General features: G+C 40.0%; 1 protein-coding gene across 1 annotated transcript; it reads left to right on the top strand.

Moving 5' to 3' along the window:
• The first annotated feature begins 4,525 nt into the window (after positions 1–4,525).
• Positions 4,526–21,240, top strand: LOC139716443 (poly(U)-specific endoribonuclease-like). The gene is made up of 6 exons (XM_071627989.1): positions 4,526–4,539; positions 4,940–5,139; positions 5,371–5,483; positions 17,674–17,795; positions 19,400–19,559; positions 20,733–21,240. Exons 1-6 carry the CDS (start codon positions 4,526–4,528, stop codon positions 20,991–20,993), a joined length of 870 nt encoding a protein of 289 aa, XP_071484090.1. The 3' UTR covers positions 20,994–21,240.
• The last annotated feature ends 326 nt before the right edge of the window (positions 21,241–21,566 follow it).

Raw genomic sequence — 21,566 nt, 5'->3', positions numbered from 1 at the left:
ATTAGGTATGATAATGGTACGTGTACTTCAAGCAAATGGTATATCACTGTACTGTGGTTGATTCTAAGCAATCAACTTTGACCTTGATGAATGTCAAATAAATTGTAAAAAATCAGGAAAATTAACTCTGTCCAACTTAACTTTCTGTTTTTTGTGGAAGACAATCTTGAAAGGAGTTCATGCTTGTAATGTGTGTGTGTGTGAGTGTGTGAATACATACATATAAATAAATAAATAAATATATATATATATATATATATATTGATTGATTGAGTACCAGGTAGTCTACATGTTGGTGCAGCAATATCATGATATCGAAAGTAAAACAGAAACCAATTTCATGTTGATCACCAACAATTTATTTACAGCACACAAATATTTGAGCGATTCGCTCTTTCTCAAGTGTTGTTGCAAATCGCTCAAAAATTGGTGTGGTGAAATAAATTGTCGGTGATTAGCATGAACTCGATTTCTGTTTTATTTCATGTATACAGATATACAGTGTATACATGCCTATAGGCATATTGCTTCCTATACCAATATGTGCAATAGTGGTAACTACTACACACTACTAATGATAATGATAACAGCAGGAATATAGATAATTAAGGTGATGTTGTTTTCCAAATTTATGTTGAACGAGTGTCAGATGGGGAAGATGATCATATCCACAAATCATTGATTTTTACATCTGGACTGACTGGAAATTTAATTTGACCTGTTTAATGGGAGAAAAATCAAAAGCACGAACACACATCTTCTTACAATATCATTGGAGGGGAAAAAATGCAAGACATAGGGGTGAGAGGGGTATCAGAAAAATGGCAGGACACGAAGGACAGGCGCGCGTCTTAGATTATTTTATACCAAAGCAGATCACGTCTCCGAAGTCAAATAGATCTATCCGAAAGGGGAAAAAAGCACCTGTTTCAATACAGACAACTTTCAGGGAAGAGTGTGAAATAAATAACATAAATGAGTACATGAATCTGTGGTCAACGCTGGATTGAGAAGTACCAGTTTGACAGTTTACAAGTTCAAGTAAATATCAAGGGCTATAGCGGCTGTCATACTGTCCGATCAGTGAGTTGACCGTACCGTACTCGCGAGGAGCTGCGGAGGTACCGCAGCCCTATTCAAAGCAACATGGCGGCATGTGCACTGAGGCGTCACATCCGGGGTGCGTGTTTTTTTTAGACGGCACAGATTGGGGAAACTAAAAATCTATCGGGGACCCTATCCCTAAACCTAACCCTAATCCTAATCCTAACCCTAACCATCAAACCCTAACCCTAACCCTAACCCTAACCCCAACCCTAACCCTAACCCTAACCCTAACCATAACCAAAAACCCTAACCCAACGTTTTTCCCATAGGTTTAACACGCGCCATGCCCCAATCTGTGCCGTCTTAAAAAAAAACGCATCCGGGGTGCGCGGTGGCGACACCGAGCTCAGCGGGTTGTGAATGGGTATGATTCTTCTATGTGTAAGAGTTCTGTGGTATGGCGTCACACCGACAAAAAAACTTCCACTGTAAATGGCGCCACCATTACGTAAGAATGGCGTACATGTATATACTTGTACTTCCACCTCCCTGCTGGTGGAAATGCCTTCGCTTTTATTCTGAGTGATTGAAGACATCACTAATTCTTGTTTACGAAAGCAACTAAATGTTAGCGATGATAACAATGACAATCACAACAACGAAGACTCCGACAACAAAATTTATTTGATCAAAACGAACAACAAAAGTCACGATGAGTTCCTAAAAGGGATTTCATCCACCACGATAACAGGAATTGTCTGCCAGCCATCGTGACGAGGTCACCCCCGGGGGTCACGCCCACACAGCTGACACTCCCAGCTGAATGCTCTACTTCGCGAAGCTCCTGCCTGTGCTTCGCTACGAAGAGCTAGAGCTAGCACCGAAGACGTATGCACCGCATGCGTAGCATAGCACACATCCAGCTTCCTGCCACCAGAGCTGACTACTTCATGCAGCAACGAGGCTGATACGACGCCGAGTTTCTGACTTATATACCGTGAAGCTACTTATAACGAGATCCAAAACTCTCAACAGATCTGCAAAGAGGGGTAAGTTGGGAACTTTTCTGCTCTCAGTTGATTTCAAATATCATGTCCTCCAGACAGGGCAGGGGCAATATAAGTTGGTCTTTACAGCTGTGTGGACGTCAGACTTCTCGTGGGCTATTGGGCTTTGGTTTACAATGTCTTCGTAGCAGGTGCGTTGGGGTGTGTGCTGTCCACCCTCCCTGGTGCGTATGTGCAGGGAGGTGACGTAGGTAGGCCCAGCTGTGTGCACATGTGCGTGGTGTGTGCAGTGAAATAGACACGTAGAGCATGGGAGCAGCGACGCGACATTTCCCTTAATTTTTTACCTCTTTTCCGTTTAAATATTTATCTGTCGCCCGTTTGCCAAATATGGTTTACCTCGTAACTGATAAATACACTGTATTACACTCTGGTCACACTGCAATTTCCAGTTGTTAATACATGTTTTGGTGTTAAATTGCAAGGGGGGGGGGGGGGGGAGTAAATTTATTTAATTTTCATTGTGATTTATCTACCCATATCATATATCTACCCTGTAGGTAATTTCTTGGATTCAGGTTTACAGGCTATCATGGGTTTCAGAGGGGTAAATCATTCTAGGTTTCAAACTTCAGCTAAGCCCTAACCTATTATCAGCCTAACCCTAGCCCTAGTATTATTCCTATAAACTTTAATTACCTTACTAAGCCTATTAAACTCTTAACCTAATCCTTCTATTAGAATTTAACCCAAAAGCCACCTCAATTTAATCATATTACTTTGATACAGATCACTTTTTTGTTAATTTTATCTGAGGGTAATTACTTAATGTGGCTGTATACAGTACTGTTGAGAAGCCTCTAGAATGATTTAGGATTGCCCACATTATTTTTTTCTTTTTATTTATTTATTTATTTATTTATTTTTTGCATGATTGAAGAACACTTGAAGACCTGTTATTTTTGCAAATATGAGAAAAGGTAGTGGGCAAACAAAAATGTGAATGGACAGGCATGAGTGCACTTAGGATATCCCAGGGTGGTGTCAAGTCGCAAAAACAACATTTTGTCAAAATGTCTGTTACCTGCTTGTATTGGGCTCTTCTTTCGTGAAAATATCTGTGATCTATGCAAAAAATGACAGCTTTTACAGTAGGCCTACCATGTCAGTAGGACATCATTGGTCAGGGAGTACCTTTCATGAAACTGGAAGATTTGAAAATTTCTTTCTGTATTTGTATTTTTGTTACAAATTACTGTTCCAATCCAACAGTGTTAAATACAATATACTGAATGATCTCTTGAGTCAGTAATCAGATATGGTGATGGCACATGTCATCACATGGATTTAAAGTAGAATTCTAGATGATTTTCAGACTTTTGATTTGAACAACTATAAATTGGTTATACTGGATACAGAATACTAATGATTAAATGGGATAAGGAATACAAATGTTTTCAATATTTTGAACAGATCACAATGAATAAGGATGGTGATACATAAGTAAAGCACAGCTTCACCATCTAATGCATGAGTGGGGGCTCAGGGAAGCAAAACAAAAAAAAGAACGCATTCATTGATTCTACACAGGTGAACTTGTGAAGCAAGCGATATTGCATAGTATTACATTTCTGAAATATGTGACCCTCCTACTCATGCATTCATATGGTGAGCCCCACTCATGCATTCTTGTGGTGAAGCTGTGCTATGTCATCATCCTTGTTTATTCAGTGTAATTTGCTTTTGAGGTTTACAGAGTACTGGTTTCTCTGCCCAAGGACCACAATTAATTCCACAAATCTAAATATAGCGCTGTTGATTTATGTACTACATGATGTGAAATTATGAAAATGGCCTGGATTTCTCCTTTGATTATAAAGTTTGAAAATTCACACTTTTGACCAAGTTGTCTGGGTTTCCTCATAAACATTTGTATAATATTTGGTATTCATTGAATCCATGTATGGTTTGGGTAAATTTGCAATGATTCTAATATATTTGTATAATATGTATATCCTACGAGGTACGTTGGTCTCTTTTTTTCTTTTCAATTGTCTGTATTATAAAACCAAACGATCAGACAGTGCTCAGATATCAGTATTTATGTTGTTGAGCTCATATTTTCTTTTCCTCTTTTGCATGAGTATCAGAAGGAGCTAAGTAAATGTAAGAATGCTGAGAGAATCATATTGTGCATATCCTTGACCCTCCTCAATTCTAAAGTTTTGTCAAAACTTTTGTCAAGGATTTGCACTGTGACCCCCATGCATGTAGACTCTGTCAAAGTTTACTTGCTGGTAGAGAGATGTCGGCCTACATCATAGAGCCTATACTGAAAGAATGTAGATGTTTGACATTGACCTATTACTGTACATTAAACATATTTGACTCATGAGTAACCAGTTCATATTATCAACTGTATGTATTTGTCTGCTTCTTCTTCAGGTCAATTGCACTTCCGGACACAAGCCATGGCAAGGGACAGGTGAATTACAAAATTCTGTACTGATTGGATTACAGTGTGTCTGCTCCTACAGTGTAAAGTGCTTATAGGCTTATGTGTATACACACAAATGTAGGTTATGAATATCTTGTGTAATTGTGTATGATGTACAGTACTTTGTATGTCTATATGTTTTTTTTATTTCGACATATTTAAAGAAAAACAGATATTTATTCTAACAGATGTAGGTAAACAGATGCTTTATTGTTTTTAAATAATCATGGGAAATAATATCTGAGATTATGTAAATGAAAAAGTAAGATGGGAAGGCAAATTCTTGAAACAAACAGAATTTTAAAATGTGATTGCTTTGTTTACATCCCAACTTCAGAATTGTCATTATAACTAATTATACACGTGTATCTCCATGATAATCAAACAGCTTTGATCCTGACAAGGAATTGTCGGCCATTTGCAACCAGCTGTGGGAGCTGGATGAAAACCGCCTTGTTCCAGGCGAGGACTATGAGATCGACCTCCAGCGCTACACGTTCTACTCCAACAAAGGAGAAAGAGACGAAGCCAAGTGCCCCCTCTTCTCCTTTGTCCATGATGATGTTTTCAAGAGACCCACTTTCAAGAGTGAGTATACTGTCTTTTGTGTTCCCATTCCTATTTTCCTTGCATTCACCTTGAAGAAACAAGGTGTTTTCCAGTGTGATTGGTAGTGTTAATCATAGGAGACATGTTCAATTCAAGTCAATTCAATTCAAACTCTATTTCATTTTTCGAACAGAACAGGAACATGTTATTACAGGGCCACAAAGTTTTGAACAAATTTTATACCCATCTGTATATTTTTCCCCCATTTAGGATTCATGGCTCTATTGGATAACTACTCCACAGAAACAGGTGTTTCTGAGGTGGTGACACCAGAAGAGATCAAGGAAAATCAGTGCTTCATTGATGCGATCATGGAGACAAAGGTCCGTTTGCTATTTGCTTACACACACACACTACTGGTCTCCCATGGCCATACATTCCAGAATGTTCTACCTGTACATTCCAGAATGTTCTACCCTTGGGGAGACTCTCACAAATGTTAAACCATACTTTATTCTAATTTAATTTCTTATATTCACTGGTAATGGTATGCAAATCTCAAGGAGTATGCTAAAGTAGCGTTTATAAAGCTGAAAGGGTCAGTTAACATAAATCGGCATATTCAACATACAAAATTGACAGAAAATATATAAAACAGGATTGATTTCCATAAATCTATATCATAGTAACTAAGATTATATTAATGGTATTTGTAGTAGTAGTAGTAGTAGTAGTAGTAGTAGTTCTAAGTAGAAGTAGAAGACTGAAAACTGAAGTGCATACAGTACACTTCCACTATAAAATCCATGGCTTTAGAAAAACTCGCTTTACAACAAAGTGAAAATTCAGATTCCAAAAGTAATATATATAAATATATATATATATATATATATATATGGGTCAGAATTTTGAACAATGTACAATTGAGCCAAAACAAGGCAAAATTTAAAAAGTAGGAAATCCTCCAAATCATTTATCTTACCTGAAAGAGTAAAGTCAAGCTTTAATATGAACCCAATTATACTAGGATTTTCCCAGAGGAACAAGTTTTTATTCACCGCAGAAGTTTACCATGTCCAGAGTAGCGAACGTCCGTGAGGAATAGTACTGCACATACACTTGAATACCATTTAACATAGTTTGCAAAGATTTGATTCAGTTCAAAATCCTAACGAAATATCTTGAGGGACATGTGTACGTGCTTGCAGAATATTAAGCTTGTACTCTTAACCTGTACGTAATGGTAGACAACTGATGATTTAACTAAATTCGTCGTTTCTGTTGAAATATTGCTTTTCCGCTAAACACTTTCTCCACTTTACGCGCATTTTACAGAAACTCAATATTTTGACCTCTTATTTCACTATCCCATACTTAAATCCTCACCCCCAAATAATAACATACCTTTTTAAGATGTATCTGATCCAGGCAGTCTCTATAACCCAACAAACATAACATAGTTTTCATCACGGAGGTTCGCATGTAGCTCACGGACATTCGGAACAAACAAGATGCAGCTCTCTTGAGTTGGAAACGCATTCTACTCACAACAAACAGCAATTTCATGTCGAGAACAAACTCCTCCGCAAAATCCTGAATAGATATTACCAATTCTCAATTACATAAGCTTGTTTATCTTCTCATACTGAGGAATCAAAGAAAACAATTTTTCCATCTCTCATAAATGAACGTACAAACATACGTGTAATCTCAGTGACGTAGTCCATCCTTGAGAACGAATATATTTATCAAAATTTCGTGACCATGAAGTAAAGATTCAGGTCCTAAATTTGTTATCTAAAGTCTACAATGCAAAATTTGCTTATAACGAACATGGTCACAGCTAAAATTATGACAAAGAATTAACATAGAAAGACAACAGAAATGTGCTCCGTTATAGAAATACCAAGTTTAGCTGGGGAGGGCAAACGAATACGTTGGGAAGAAATCCCTCTATGTTTGCTCCTTGTGTTACACACTGTTACCGAGGAGAATTTGTATTATTACATCAGTCAGAAATGATAATAGGTTCGATACTGCGAAGTTTCGTCATAACAAGACACAATAAGTCCATATAACTTGAATGGATGTTTGTGACTTCGATATTATACAATATGGTTTGTTATAACAAACATTTTGTAGCGCGTCATTTCGGAGGCTCGTTATTCATACAGTTTGTCAATACGAAAATTGATAGAGTTCGTATAATCGTGAAGCTTTTTTATTCGGTAAATGATAGGAATCTCCGAAGGTTAATCGAAAGGTCTATTAATTGGAACATGAAAAATCATGTGCGCTTATCAAAATGTGGAGAAACAAGTTAACAACTAAAATCCTCCAAATTTCAAAACCTACTAATAACCATTTTCACCTAAACGGATATCAGGCCCTTTCCACTTTTAGAAGAACGGACCTAAAAATAATGATCCTTGATATTTATTTTTCGGACTAACAAACTTTCGGAATAAGAAAATTTTTAATAACAAACCTCCTTAATTAACTACAAACTTTTTTTTTCACTTTTGGAATAGCAAACCTTTGGACATCGGAGTAACGAATCTTAGGAAGAGCGAACGTATCAAAGTGCAACCTTAAACCTATTCCTAATCATTACTTTTTTAACATGTGTTTTCAAAGTAAGCACAAAAGCACAAACAAATTGACGATCTCTCTGTCTCTTAAATGTAAAATGAAAAAAAAAATCTTGGAAAGAATTACAAATGAACATTGCTTTTCATTGATAAAACATAAAACAGGAGGATTTGTTTGTTTTCATCAGACAATAATAATATACTGCATCATTTTTGTTCGCTTGTGACGGCATTTCGATGAATAAAAAACATAAACAAACAAACAAAAACTTCTCCAGAGGAATTTGGTACAACGGTAGTGCACTGGCAATTCTTTTCTCTGTGTGTTGGAGCTCGATCCCTTCTCTGTTTCTCAGTCATTTTCATTCAACTGCTTCCACGTCCTTGAAACTTTTCCATTTTTTATTCAACACATGCCCATTACAGACTTCTTCCATCATTATCCTGCATGTGATTACATAGCACTTTTCGGATTTGTTTTGGTTTGTTTTGTTTTGTTTCTGTTTTCTGTTTGGTCGCAGCGTGTTCAGGCTATTGAGGGAATGAGAGAAGAATCGTCATGAAGAGAAAAATAAGAATGAATTAAGGCATTTAATATCATGACAATTACAGCGAACGTCCGTTATGGAGACCAAAACTGGATGTGTTCTGTTTGAGACGGCAGCTACCATACTAAAAAGATAAACACTTGGAGCACCTGTCACTAAAAAGTGGCACTGATCCTCTTTCTCCTACTATGTAATCCATTGACTTATTCTACCAAAGAACATCCGTGACCAAAACGTTTTCCTTTTGTTATTACAAGTAAATTGAGTGCTGAACATTAATCATTTTTGGGTATGAGCGGCTCGGTGATTTGGTAATTTTTTCAACTAACATTAACTTTATGTGCAGTGATATATTTGTAATTATCAGAAATTTCCTTTCTCGGACAGAACGTCCGTGAGCAAAACTTTCAGAACCTGTAACAGTACAAATTGTCTCCAGATCCTCATTAGAAAGAAATTCAAATGCACAGAAATTACAGATTACGCAAAATTCTATTTTCCTATAACTTTGTTTTCAGTGTTTAGATGTTTTTGTGTAATTAGAGGGAAAACAAGCGTAAAATTGTGAGTAAATTTTCAACTGTTTGTTCATCATGATCACATAATGCCTTAAAAATTCTGAAACTACTGCTCTAAACTCATTGTTTACTTTGTAAAACTTTATTTTTGGCTATTGGAGCTAAAAGTTTTAAAGAATACAGGACACTTTCGGAACAAGTTATCCCTATCGGAGGGATTGCATACGTCACGGACGTTCGCTGGAATTGTCACGGACGTTCGTTCTACTGATAGGGTCATGTTCCAGGACGGATAACTAATCGGCAGAGAGTACCTAGCCTTCCTAACTCTTTCAAAAATTTGAAAAGGTATTGTCAATGCAAATTATAAGAAATTTGACATCCTTACAACATATGTATTGCTCAGAGGGGATCAGGAGGTGAATTTTCAGAGAAAATATTAATTATTTGCTTGGTTTTCGGTGAATTGCATGGTCCAAAAACTGCGGACAAGCCTCAGTCCGCTCCAAAAATAACATGCAGCTCCTCGGCTAGAGAGCAAAAGGTAAAATGCACCTTCGTCATCAAAGCAAGATGGTGTCCCACTCGAAAACGTTTTAATCATCACGGACGTTCTTTTTTTCTCGGAGGTTCATCTAAAAATATAATTTCGGTTCCTATTTCACAAAGGATGGACAGAAACTCAAAACAAACATATTATCGTGTGGCTAGATCTTAGTTGATTACGACTCAGAACAATATCGCCAATAACGTTTAATGGGATACGATCTTTATTAGAAAATAGCGGAAGCACGTCCGTGACGAAAACTGAGTATAATTTTGCATAAAAGAACATTACGTCCCATTAGACCGGGGGCCCAGAGCATTTATTCAGCTGAAAAGGGTCACACTTTTTGATGGTCTCATCATATAAGGATGTGGCCAAGGGTCAATAAAATGAATTGCTGGCAAGTCACATCCTGTACCGTAAGCCTAGGGGCGACAAAAAGGGACCCCGAAAAATGGATTTATTCAGCCGAAGGGGGTCACGGACAAAAGTTGGTGGATATTGTTCCTTTGGGTGTACTTATCATGAAAACAGCAATGCCAGCTATTTTATCCTGTACGGGGCCCCAGACAGTAGCCCCAAAGGGCCCCACAAATATTGTGTTATTCAGCTGACAAGGGTCACGGCTAATTTCTTTTGCAATGGAAGTAGTTCCCATCAGAGATATCCAAAACGCCAATGCCAGCTATTTCATCCTGTACGGGCCCCCAGACAGTAGCCCCAAAGGGCCCCACCCCCCATAGGCCCTACGTACAAACACACACAAACACTGACTTTATTCAGTTGAAAGGAGTCATGGCTAATTTCTTTTGCAATGGAAGGAGTACCAATCAGAGATATCCAAAACACCACAGCCAGCTATTTTATCCTGCATGGGGCCCCAGACAGTAGCCCCAAAGTGCCCCGCCCCCTGTAAGCCCTACGTACAAACACACACACACACACACACACACACACACACACACACATTGACTTTATTCAGCTGATAACAGTAACGGCTAATTTCATTTACAATGGAAGTAGTACCCATCAGAGATATACAAAACACCAAAGTCAGCTGTTTTATCCTGTACGGGGCCCCAGACAGTAGTCCCAAAGTGCCCCCCCCCCCTACATACATACTCACACAATAGTTTCACTTAGCTGAAAAGGGTCACGGCTAATTTCTTTTGCAATGGAAGTAGTACCCATCAGATAAATCCAAAATACCAAAGCCAGTTATTTTATCCTGCACGGGGCCCAAGACAGTAGCCCCCAAATTTCCCCCTTACCCCCTCCCCCTCCCCCCCCCCCCCCCACACACACACATTGATTTTATTCAGCTGAAAAGGGTCGCGGCTACTTTCTTTTGCAATCGGAAGTAGTACTCATCAGAGATATCCAAAGCACTAAAGCCAGTTATTTTATCCTGTACGGGGCCCCAGACAGTAGCCCCAAAGTGCCCCCTACACACACACACACACACACACACACACACACACATATATATATATATATATATAATATATATATATATATATATATATATATGTATTGGTTTCATTCAGCCGAAAAGGGTCACGGCTAATTTATTTTGCAATGGAAGTAGTTCCCATCGGATATCCAAAATACCAAAGTCAGATTTTATCCTGCACGGGGCCCCAGACAGTAGCTCCAATGTGTTTTGCTTTATTCTCTTTATTGTTTGCATCTCTTCTTCTTCTTGAATATGCGCTCCTTCGTCTTCATTTTTGCGACAACGACAACGTCCTCCTCATCATCATCAGTTTTGCTGTTCTGGCAAACATTTTCCAGCGTATCGGCTACGTTCGATTTCAGAGCGGCGAGAGCGGAAGACATGCGTAATTGAGTCTGGGAAAGCGTAGGAACAGCGTAGCTAAAGCGGCCAACAGCGTTATCGAAGCAGGAATGAAGCGTCGTAGGAACAGGCCTTGATTTTATACGAGAGTAGTGAACTTAGTGAGAGCGTCGTTAAAGCGGGAAGGTTGTGCTTTGATCAAGAAAGCAGCCCAGCAGCGGGACCATGTCGTCGGTGTCTAGTTTAGACTATTTCCCGTTCTTGTGCCACTGTTACTACGGTCAGAAAAACCTAGAATTGTTATGCTTTTCCCGCGGTATTTACACTGTCACTGCTCTCTCCCCGTTTGAGCAACAATTCAAAATAGGTCAATCTTGATGGGGAGATGGGGAAGAAATTTTGAACCAGTTCAAAATTTCTTCCTGATCTGTAAAATTGCCAGATCCAACCCCATCACCCAAACGCTGCTGCTACGATGCTCCCGGTCCCCGTACACTTTTGCCGCTCTCTACCGATCTGACAGATTGAATAGATCGGGATGCAGATCTTGATAGTGGAATTACATGTGGGGACACTTTAGGAACACTCGGTGGGGCCCCATACAGCTATATAACTGGTTTCGGTGATTTTGATGGAGTACTACTTCCATTGCAAAAGAAATTATAGCAGTGATTCTTTTCACTTAGAATAAAATAATACGGGAGCACTTTCCAGCTACTGGCTGGGGGCCCCTTAACTGGATGGGTTTGTGTTTACGTATCTCAGCTGTTAATTCCACTGCCAAGGAAAATAGGCATACATGACTCTTTTCACCTAAAAACGCTTAATTCATATGGGGTGGGAATACCTTGGGGCTATACCTGTCAAGGGCCCTGCATCTGGACCAATTTCGCACCTCTTTTAATCAAATTCTTTAATGTTGAATTAAATTTAGCAAAAATTTCGCCTAGATGACATGGTAGTTCATTATGTCATAATCTCTTCATTCAAATTCATTTTGAAACATTCACATTACCTCTAACCTTATTCTAAATAACACTTTTTCAACTGAAATCCATATATAAGACAAGCACCATTCCACTATCCGTTCATTCATAAATTCATAATGATATAGTCACGTGATCACATGCTGCACTCGTTCATTCAAGTTGATTTCTGGCCATCTAATTTAACATGTCTGCAGTCCAGATATGTTCATGCTTGACCTCTTTCCTTATTTTATTTCATCGTAATTATTGTTTTGTAAGCATCATAGCTTTTCATGTTTTCGTATTCGTTTAAGAGACTTTGACACCATTTTTTTTACGTGCTTTTTGAATCCGAAGAAGTAAGAAGCCACAAATTATCTGGCTGTTACGAGCGCTTTATTACGAGCGGTCGGCCAGTTCCAGGAAGTCAAGGTTATGATCCTCAATTTTTTTTTTAAAGATAATTATTTCTATGTCTTCTAGAGATATACGTCTGTATCTATTGTGCTGTCATGACTATAAAAAATGAAGTTAATCTGCATTGCTGGTACACGTATAGGCCTATAATGACATGTATATGAAAGAGAATGAGCGTTACCAGTCTGGTTACAGAACAACCAAATCCAGTTATACTAGACAAGAAATATGATACTTTCACTGCTTTATAACAGTAATTTATAGATGAAACGAAAACACACATAGAAAGACACGTTAAAATGATCTGAAACAAAGAAATAGCATGATTTGAATTTGAATGAACACGTTTGGAATTTGACTGTCTTTCGCGAAATTTAATGACTGAAATACCCTTTTCGGCAAGTCAAGGCGAATTTGAATGAACGTAGGGTACCAGTCAATTTGAATACCCATTGTACGAATTCGAACCTTCTATCAAATGAACCAACAAAAGTGCGAAATGGGCTGGGAAAACCTAACTGGCTTTGATGTTTTGGGTATCTGGGCTACGGTCACAACTCAGAGCGGCGACCGACCGATTTGTAGCCTGCTCGGTCGCCGCTGAGATTTTGGCACTGCCCAGCAGTTTTTGGAGGTGTTGAGCAAGCTGACAGCCCCAGCGAAAATCGAGCAGTGCCCGAGCGATGATCTGTCGATGTCCTGTCGGTGACTCGTCAGTTGCCGGCCGATTTTAGGTCAAACTTGGCGAAATGCGAGGATCCTCTCAGCGCAGAGTCCGATCAGTCACCGAGCGATGACCCGTCGGCAACTGAGCGGTCTCCCACCGGCCACCGGTCGATTTTTAAAAATCGACCAGCGACCGACCGATGATCGGCAGGGCATCAGACGTGTCAGAGGTTTCCTGTCGGCGTGACAGGCGGTGGCCCGTCGTTCCCTGCCAGGATGTTCTCACGAGCAATATTTGGGACTGTATGTCCATTTTGTATAAACAATAACGCTCTTTCTCTGCATCAGAGAGGTCAACGAGGTCTAAGATGTCGTTGATTCCACCTCAACTACTTCGACAACGAGATCCACAAGTCCAGCAGTTTGTGACAGTCGGTCTCATTAGGGATTTAGCCAGCTCCCCCAACAGATGTCCTCTCTTGGCCTTATTTTTGTAATCATTGTTCCCCATGTTATAGAACAATGTATGCTCCTAAAAAAAAAAAAAAAAAAAAAACTGTGCGATTTGTTCTTCCTGCTCCTCTTTGAACCGTTTGCTGGAGTTCAGTGATTGTTGGATGGAGGGCAGGTCGTCATTTGTCCCACTGTTGCTATCCTTTCCTTCCTTGTCCTCCATGTCTCCAGCCGACGTGACCGAGTCCTCTTCTGATGAGTGGACAATTAGAGCCACAGTTTCCTGCTTCTTCCTCCGGGGATAAACCCTGGTGACGGTCGTCTTGCCTCTTTCTCTCTCCATACCTGTTCCAGACGGCCCCGATTCCTCCTCCCCTTCTTATCGCTTTGAAGTGCTTTTCCTTTGCGCTTTTGGCATTTTCTTGTGAATGAAAATTGTTGGGAAAACCAGGCTGAGTTGATGACTTCATTCAGAAATCTTACTGTTTCTCTTGGCGGGTGCTGGGCAGTTCTTTATATATGCCCTGGGGAACGCCGCTGTAAATCAAGCAGTCGCCGCCCGGACGCCGGTCAGTTTTTAACTCGCCGACCGGTGACCGACCGGTGACCAACCGATCTCCCATCGGTCATCGAGCGGCCACTGCTCGGCAACTGATTCTCTTGGGGCTTTTTTTTTTTTTTTTTTTAACCTAAACCGCCCAACGGCGACCGTTCGATTAGGTCGATGCCTGGGCGGTGCCTGGACGGTGGCCGCCCAGGCACCGAGCGTAGTTTGGACGGCGAGTAGAAATCGAGCGGTCACCGCTGAAATTTCAACTCCGCGCTAAAACTTCAGCGGCGACCGACCGATGCCCTAAAAATCAGCAGTGACTGGTCGGTCACCGGTCGGCGACCGACCGATATTGGCTAAAAACTCGCCGAGCGGTCGCCGAGCGGTCGCCGAGCAGGCTGATTTTGGGGGTTGTGACCGTGAGATGTAAACTAAGGCCTACTTCGATTGTAAAAGAAAAAACAACTATGACTCTTTTCAGCTAAATGATGTCATAGTAATTATTTTGGGGAGGGGCACTTTATGGCTACTGTACTGGGCCCGGTACAGGATGAAATGACTGGTTTTCGTAATATGGTCATCTCGGTTGTGCGCTATACAGAAGTATGCTTCCTTTCCAAATTTCTTGGGTGTTTTGCTGCTGTAGTAACCTATAGGACTCCGTATACAGGATAAGATGACTTGCTTTGTTGTTTGTGATATCTCTGTTCAGTAGGCCCTGATATTTACGTTACAAAAGAATTTGTAAGACCATTTTCAGCTGATTCACAGCACATGTATAATGGATGGGACACTCAGTGGAGCTACTGTCTGGGGCTCTGTACAAGATGAATAACTGGCCTTGGTGTGTTGAATATCTCTGATAGGTATACTTCTTCCAGTGCAAAAGAAATTACCCGTGTTTGGGCTATACTGTCTGGGGCCCCGTGCAGGATAAGATAACTAGCTTTGGTATTTTGGATATCTCTGATGGGTACTACTTCCATTGCAAAATAAATTAGCCGTGACCCTTTTCAGCTGAATGAAACTAATGTGTGTGCGTGTGTGTGTGTGTGTGTGTGTGTGTGTAGGGGTGCACTTTGGGGCTACTGTCTGGGGCCCCGTACAGGATAAAATAACTGGCTTTAGTGTTTTGGATATCTCTGATGAGTATGCCTACTACTTCCGACTGCAAAAGAAAGTAGCCATGACCCTTTTCAGCTGAATAAAATCAATTTGTGTGTGTGTGTGCGGGGGGGGGGGGGGGGGGGGGGGGGGGGGGGGGACTGACTGGGGCCCCGTGCAGGATAAAATAGCTGGCTTTGGTATTTTGGATATCTCTGATGGGTACAACTTCCATTCCACAAGAAATTATAGCCATGACCCTTTTCAGCTGAATGAAACTAATGAGTGTGTGTGTGTGTGGGGGGGGGGGGGGGGATTTTGGGCTACTGTCTGGGGCCCCGTGCAGGATAAAATAACTGGCTTTGGTATTTTGGATATCTCTGATGGGTACAACTTCCATTCCACAAGAAATTATAGCCGTGACCCTTTTCAGCTGAATGAAACTAATGAGTGTGTGTGTGTGGGGGGGGGGGGGGGGGAGGTACTTTGGGGCTATTGTCTGGGGCCCCGTACAGGATAATAGCTGGCTTTGGTATTTTGGATATCTCTGATGAGTACTACTTCCGATTGCAAAAGAAATTAGCCGTGACCCTTTTCAGCTGAATAAAATCAATGCGTGTGGGGTGGGGGGGGGGGGGGGCATTTTGGGCTACTGTCTGGGGCCCCGTGCAGGATAAAATAACTGGCTTTGGTATTTTGGATATCTCTGATGGGTTCTACTTCCATTTAAAGAAATTAGCCTTGACCCTTTTTAGCTGAATGAAACTAATGTGTGTGTGTGTGCCGGGGGGGGGGGGGGGGGGGGGGGGGGCTCCATTGGGGCTACTGTCCGGGGCCCCGTACTGGATAAGATAGCTAGCTTTGGTGTTTTTGACATCACTGATGGGTACTCCTTCCATTGCAAAAGAAATTAGCCGTGATTCTTCTCAGCTGCACGAATAAAATCAATGTTTATGTGTGTTTGTACGTATGGCCTATGGGGGTGGGGCACTTTGGGGCTACTGTCTGGGGCCCCGTAAAGGATAAAATAACTGGCATTGGTGTTTTGGATATCTCTGATGGGAACTACTTCCATTGCAAAAGAAATTAGCCGTGACTCTTTTCAACTGAATAAAATCAATGTTTTTGTGTGTTTGTACGTAGGGCCTATGGGGAGTGGGGCCCTTTGGGGCTACTGTCTGGGGCCTAGTACAGGATAAAATAGCTGGCATTGGTGTTTTGGATATCTCTGATGGCAACTACTTCCATTGCAAAAGAAATTAGCCGTGACCCTTTTCAGCTGAATAACACCATATTTGTGGGGCCCTTTGGGGCTACTGTCTGGGGCCCCGTACAGGATAAAATAGCTGGCATTGCTGTTTTCATGATAAGTACACCCAAAGGAACAATATCCACCAACTTTTGTCCGTGACCCCATTCGGCTGAATAAATCCATTTTTCGGGGTCCCTTTTTGTTGTCCCTAGGCTTACGGTACAGGATGTGACTTGCCAGCAATTCATTTTATTGACCCTTGGCCACATCCTTATACGATGAGACCATCAAAAAGTGTGACCCTTTTCAGCTGAATAAATGCTCTGGGCCCCCGGTCTACATGTACAGCCAGCAGACGTACAATTTTTGCAGGATATGTTCATTAGGTGGAACACCAAATTTTCGTATATATTACAGTTGGGACAACAAAGTAGAATTTGCAGCAGCGATAGAAATAAAAGCATCACGGACGTTCGTCTGTTTAGGACTTTGATATTTCAATTGTTCTCTGTGATTTTATACGTGCTCATAAAGTTCTCATAATTTTGTGGTTCATACCCATGATATGTCAGATCCAGAACATGGTCAGATATTAGATGCCACGTACGCTTAAAAATGCACGCCATTAGTTTGAAAAACAAAAATTATTGTGAAAATAGCGTTTTTACCGTATTTTTACGCTTTAAGTCCTTGTCAAATGAAAAATATCAGGCAAAAGTCAACCAAACCATATATTTCCTGAAAGGAAATTTACCAATCTTTGAGATGACATGAAAAAATCTGGTTTCTTAGATCATCCTGGCGTGATCTAAGGGAAAGAATGTCATAAGGTGCGAAAATTGGCAATTGTACATCGTTCAAAATTCTCACCCATATATATATATATATATATATATATATATTGTATTATGTATTTTATTGTTTGTCTGTCATGAAATTTCTATATAACAAAAGAAAAACTGCTGCTGCCATGGACTTTGTCATAATGGGAGTTGACTGTATTACCAAAAAGAAATGTTTTGAACATGTTTGGTTAAAATGAGAAGAATTTTGTGATCGAGCGTTTATCCAGTGACTAACAGGAGCACGTGTATTCGACAAATCAAATGAATATTATCACATCATATTACACATGAACTCCACATTTCTGTCATTGTGTAGGTGATGCAGCAAGCTCATGAAGTTCTGCGTGAAAGGGGCAAGGTGCCCCCCGATGTGCGGGGATTCAAGCACGCTCTGTACGACTTGTGGTTCAAGCTGTATGCAAGGACGAGGGGCATGGGGTGAGTTCTGTAGAGTATTGTATACGCCGAATATTTCGCAAGGTTTTTATTTTCGCAAATTTTGCGAGTCAGGTGCTATTCGCGAAATTAAAGACACACAAAAATATTGACTCTGATCCCGATTTGAATGTGACGTACGTGTGTACTCTTCTCCGTTCAGTACAGGACTCCACGATTGCGAATTTAACCACTCGCGAAATCGTTGGGAATTCCCGATTCGCGAAAATTTAGACTCCTGAAATACTGTATATGGCATATAAAAGTACATGCCACTACCCGTTTAAAGTAATCATAGTCTTTTTTATACTTAATCAACCAAATAGAATTGTTTATATGAATATAGTTGTGATACATGAAATTAAAAAAAAAATGATGCAAACTGAAACCACTGTCATACCAACAACATAATTGTTACAGTGTAAATCCATACTGAATGCAAGTTTACTCTATCAAGAGAGTGACAAGCTGTAATCTATGAAAATCAAATGAAGATCAAACAAACAGAATAGGCCCTGCTGTGGATTTTTACAACTTTGTGTCCAATTTTGATAATAGATTTAAAACCAATAGAATACTACTTCTGTTTATTCTGTTTGACTTTTTAATAGTAAAGTTAACATGAGCGTGGAGAGTAGTGTCCCTGTAATGATGGGGCTAACTGCGATGGAATACACTGAGAAATATCACTAGAAGCACTTCTGTCCCCTGCTGAAGGCACTATTGGGATGTTCTGTGTAGTTCCCACTGTGCATTTGACAATTGAAACAAACCGACCTAGGTATTTTCTGATGTAAGCCATTACAGTGAAGTCACATACTTATGCTATTGACATATAACATCTTTGAGTGAAGCTTTAGCATATCAGTTGTAAGTTACACTTTATGGCACTGTCAAAATTGTGATTTCCCCATCTAAAAGTATATTCCAGTGCCATTAACATATCTTCATTATGTTTGCTGGTTTGTTTCTTCTTTTGTTTGTTTGTTTGTTTGTTTGTTGTTGTTGTTTTGTTCATGAGAATCAAACTAGTAAGGTTTATACTTTTCCAGAAAAAAAAATATGTCAGTTATTGTTATATAGATAACATCTTTTGTTTGGAAGTATTGTCAATAAAAACACACTGAGAGTGAGCCCACACACACAGTGGTTTTCAACCCATGCCCTGCTAGGGAGCAGTCCAGAAATGCTGCAATCCATACAAGTCATGCTTTCAGAAAATTTACCTCTGATGTGAAAGCTCCCTCCTTTGGAGGCATTTCAACGGTAAAGTGTACTGTATATGCCGAATATTTTGCGGGTCGTTTATTTTCACGACTTCGCGAGTCAGGTGCTATTCGCGAATTTCAAGACATGCCAAAATACTGCCTCTAATTCCAATATCAATGTGACTTGCGCTCATATATTTCTCCATTCGGTGCTGTACTTAACGGTCATGAATTTAACCACTCACAAAATTGTTGGGAAGTCCCAATTTGCAAAAAATTAGACTTGCTATGAATATAAATGGCATATAGAGTATTAGGATTTTTTCCCCTTCCAGTGAATATAGAAATCTCATCGAACTGAACTGAATGTCAGTTTTCTGTTTTACTTGTAATGTGTAGCCGTGCTGCAGGAGATTCGTCCGGCTTCGAGCATGTCTTCGTTGGTGAGACGAGGGGGGATAAAGATGTGATTGGATTCCACAACTGGATCCAGTTCTACCTTGAGGAGAAGAGAGGCAATGTGGACTACAAAGGGTGGATCCCACCCAGATCATCATCGGTGGGTGGTTATTTCTCTGCATTTTTGAGTCTGTGGATCTATCAGCTGCTTATTGATTCCTGTGCTGATAATAGCTTTCACAATAGTAATAGTAATAGTAGTAGTAATAGTAATAGTCATAGTCATAGTCATTGTCATGGTCATGGTCATGGTCATGGTCATGGTCATGGTCATGGTCATGGTCATTATGGTAATCAGGGGCGGATCCAGGAATTCCGTAAAGAGGGGGCGCGTTTACAAAATTAAAGGGGGGGCGCACGCACCCCTCCCCCATTTTTTTCTTTTTATTTCTTTTGTTTCAACAAAAAATAAAGGGGGGGCGTGCGCCGGTTGCGGTCCTCCCTGGATCCGCCCCTGGTAATGGTAATGGTAATAGTAGTAGTAGTAGTAGTAATGATAATGATAATGATAATGATGGTGATGATGATGATGATGATGATGATAATAATGATAATAATCCCATTATTATTTTTATTAGTATTAGTGTTGTTATTGCTGTTATTATTATAATTATTATTATTATTATTATTATTATTATTATTATTATTATTATTATTGTTATTGCTGTTATTATTATTATTATTATTATTATTATTATTATTATTATTATTATTATTGTTATTATTGTTATTATTATCATCATCATCATTATTATAATTATTATTGAAATATGTGAAATTGGAGTTTGTTTCAAAGACCGAAAATGTCCTACCATCACCATAATGGATACAATTGTGAGAACCACATGATAATTGCAGCGAAGAGAAAGAACAGAGAGATGGGGGTTAAAGTGGAGGAGCAGAGATAAATCACGCCTTTGAGATAAGATGGGGCAACATTGTTACATATCTTGAAAACCCTGGTAGGATTTTAAAGTCCTTCAAGTCCTCTTAATGTCTGCATCTGTGTCTGAGTTGAGATGTTACTCTTGTATAGAATAAAATTGAACACAAGTCATGTGATTTGATGTTTGTGGGGTACAAATACGCTAGAAATACATGATTGGACTCGAGAACTGGGTATGGATTCAGAGGCATCATTTATTGAGTGTCACATTGTATCATGTCCTTCAATCACACAGTAAACAATCAAATGATAATATGTATGGTAGATTTGAGTACACAATCAGTGAATGTTTAACGACATTACATACGCAATATGTCAACCATGCAGAGGAAGGATCGCCAGGCCGACAACACCGCCCAGCTGGTCAGTCTGCAGTTTACGTGGAAGGGACAGGTCAAGCCGGTGGGCAGCTCCTTCATCGGTACCAGCCCGGAGTTTGAAATGGCGCTCTACACGGTTCTCTACTATATTGGCAACAAAGGCGACAACCACCTCGAGATTGGCCGCTACAACGTCAACATCACTGTGCACAAGATGGGTGAGAAGCTGGGAAGCTCGTTTCCCATCGCACTCTCTCAGGACCCGTAAGTTCATCAACAGCGCATGTCGCATGCTTCAAGACAAAACAATTTCTTTCCCATTTTTTTTTAAAAGAAAATATAGCATTCTCAGGGAATGGCTCTGAAAAAACAACTGATATTAAGAAGTGTGAGAGGTGCTCATCAATTGTGTATAGGCTCTTTTTGCACTTGTAGGAGTTATGCCCTTGTTCAGTGCACAGACATATTGTATTTGCATAATTAGTTAGTTGTATAGCTGACTGGTCGCACATTGTATATAGACTCTTTTTGCACTTTTAAGAGTTACAGTGTATGCCCTTGTTCAGTGCGCAGACATATTATATTTGCGTAATTAGTTAGTTGTATAGTTGACTGGTCGCACCTTGACGATGCAAAGAGAGAGTAAAGTAAGAGCCCTGTGCTGGCTGGTTGGTTTGTAACTCTCAATGTAGAAAGTGTGACATTCAGAAGAAAACATTCTAGGCAGACTGCCCAAAATTACATCTTACAAGCAGACCTTGCTCATGTGAAGAACACATTTAGTAGTGTGACTTTCAAAAAAATCAAAAGAGTTAAGATGTTTCTAACAGTATCCATAGAC

The sequence above is a fragment of the Diadema antillarum genome, unplaced genomic scaffold (genome assembly GCF_040938485.1).
Source record: "Diadema antillarum isolate AM-2024a unplaced genomic scaffold, OU_Dant_1.0 scf00000065, whole genome shotgun sequence".
Lineage (NCBI taxonomy): Eukaryota > Metazoa > Echinodermata > Echinoidea > Diadematoida > Diadematidae > Diadema > Diadema antillarum.
The sequence above is the reverse complement of the archived record's forward strand: the minus strand, read 5'-3'. Positions and strand labels throughout refer to the sequence as shown.

What these genes read in the sequence shown, in the direction of transcription:
- LOC139716443 (XM_071627989.1), top strand. An exon ending in CAAGAGACCCACTTTCAAGA is followed by an intron (nt 5,140 to 5,370) that starts GTGAGTATACTG and finishes TCCCCCATTTAG; the next exon opens with GATTCATGGCTCTATTGGAT. An exon ending in TCCCACCCAGATCATCATCG is followed by an intron (nt 19,560 to 20,732) that starts GTGGGTGGTTAT and finishes TCAACCATGCAG; the next exon opens with AGGAAGGATCGCCAGGCCGA.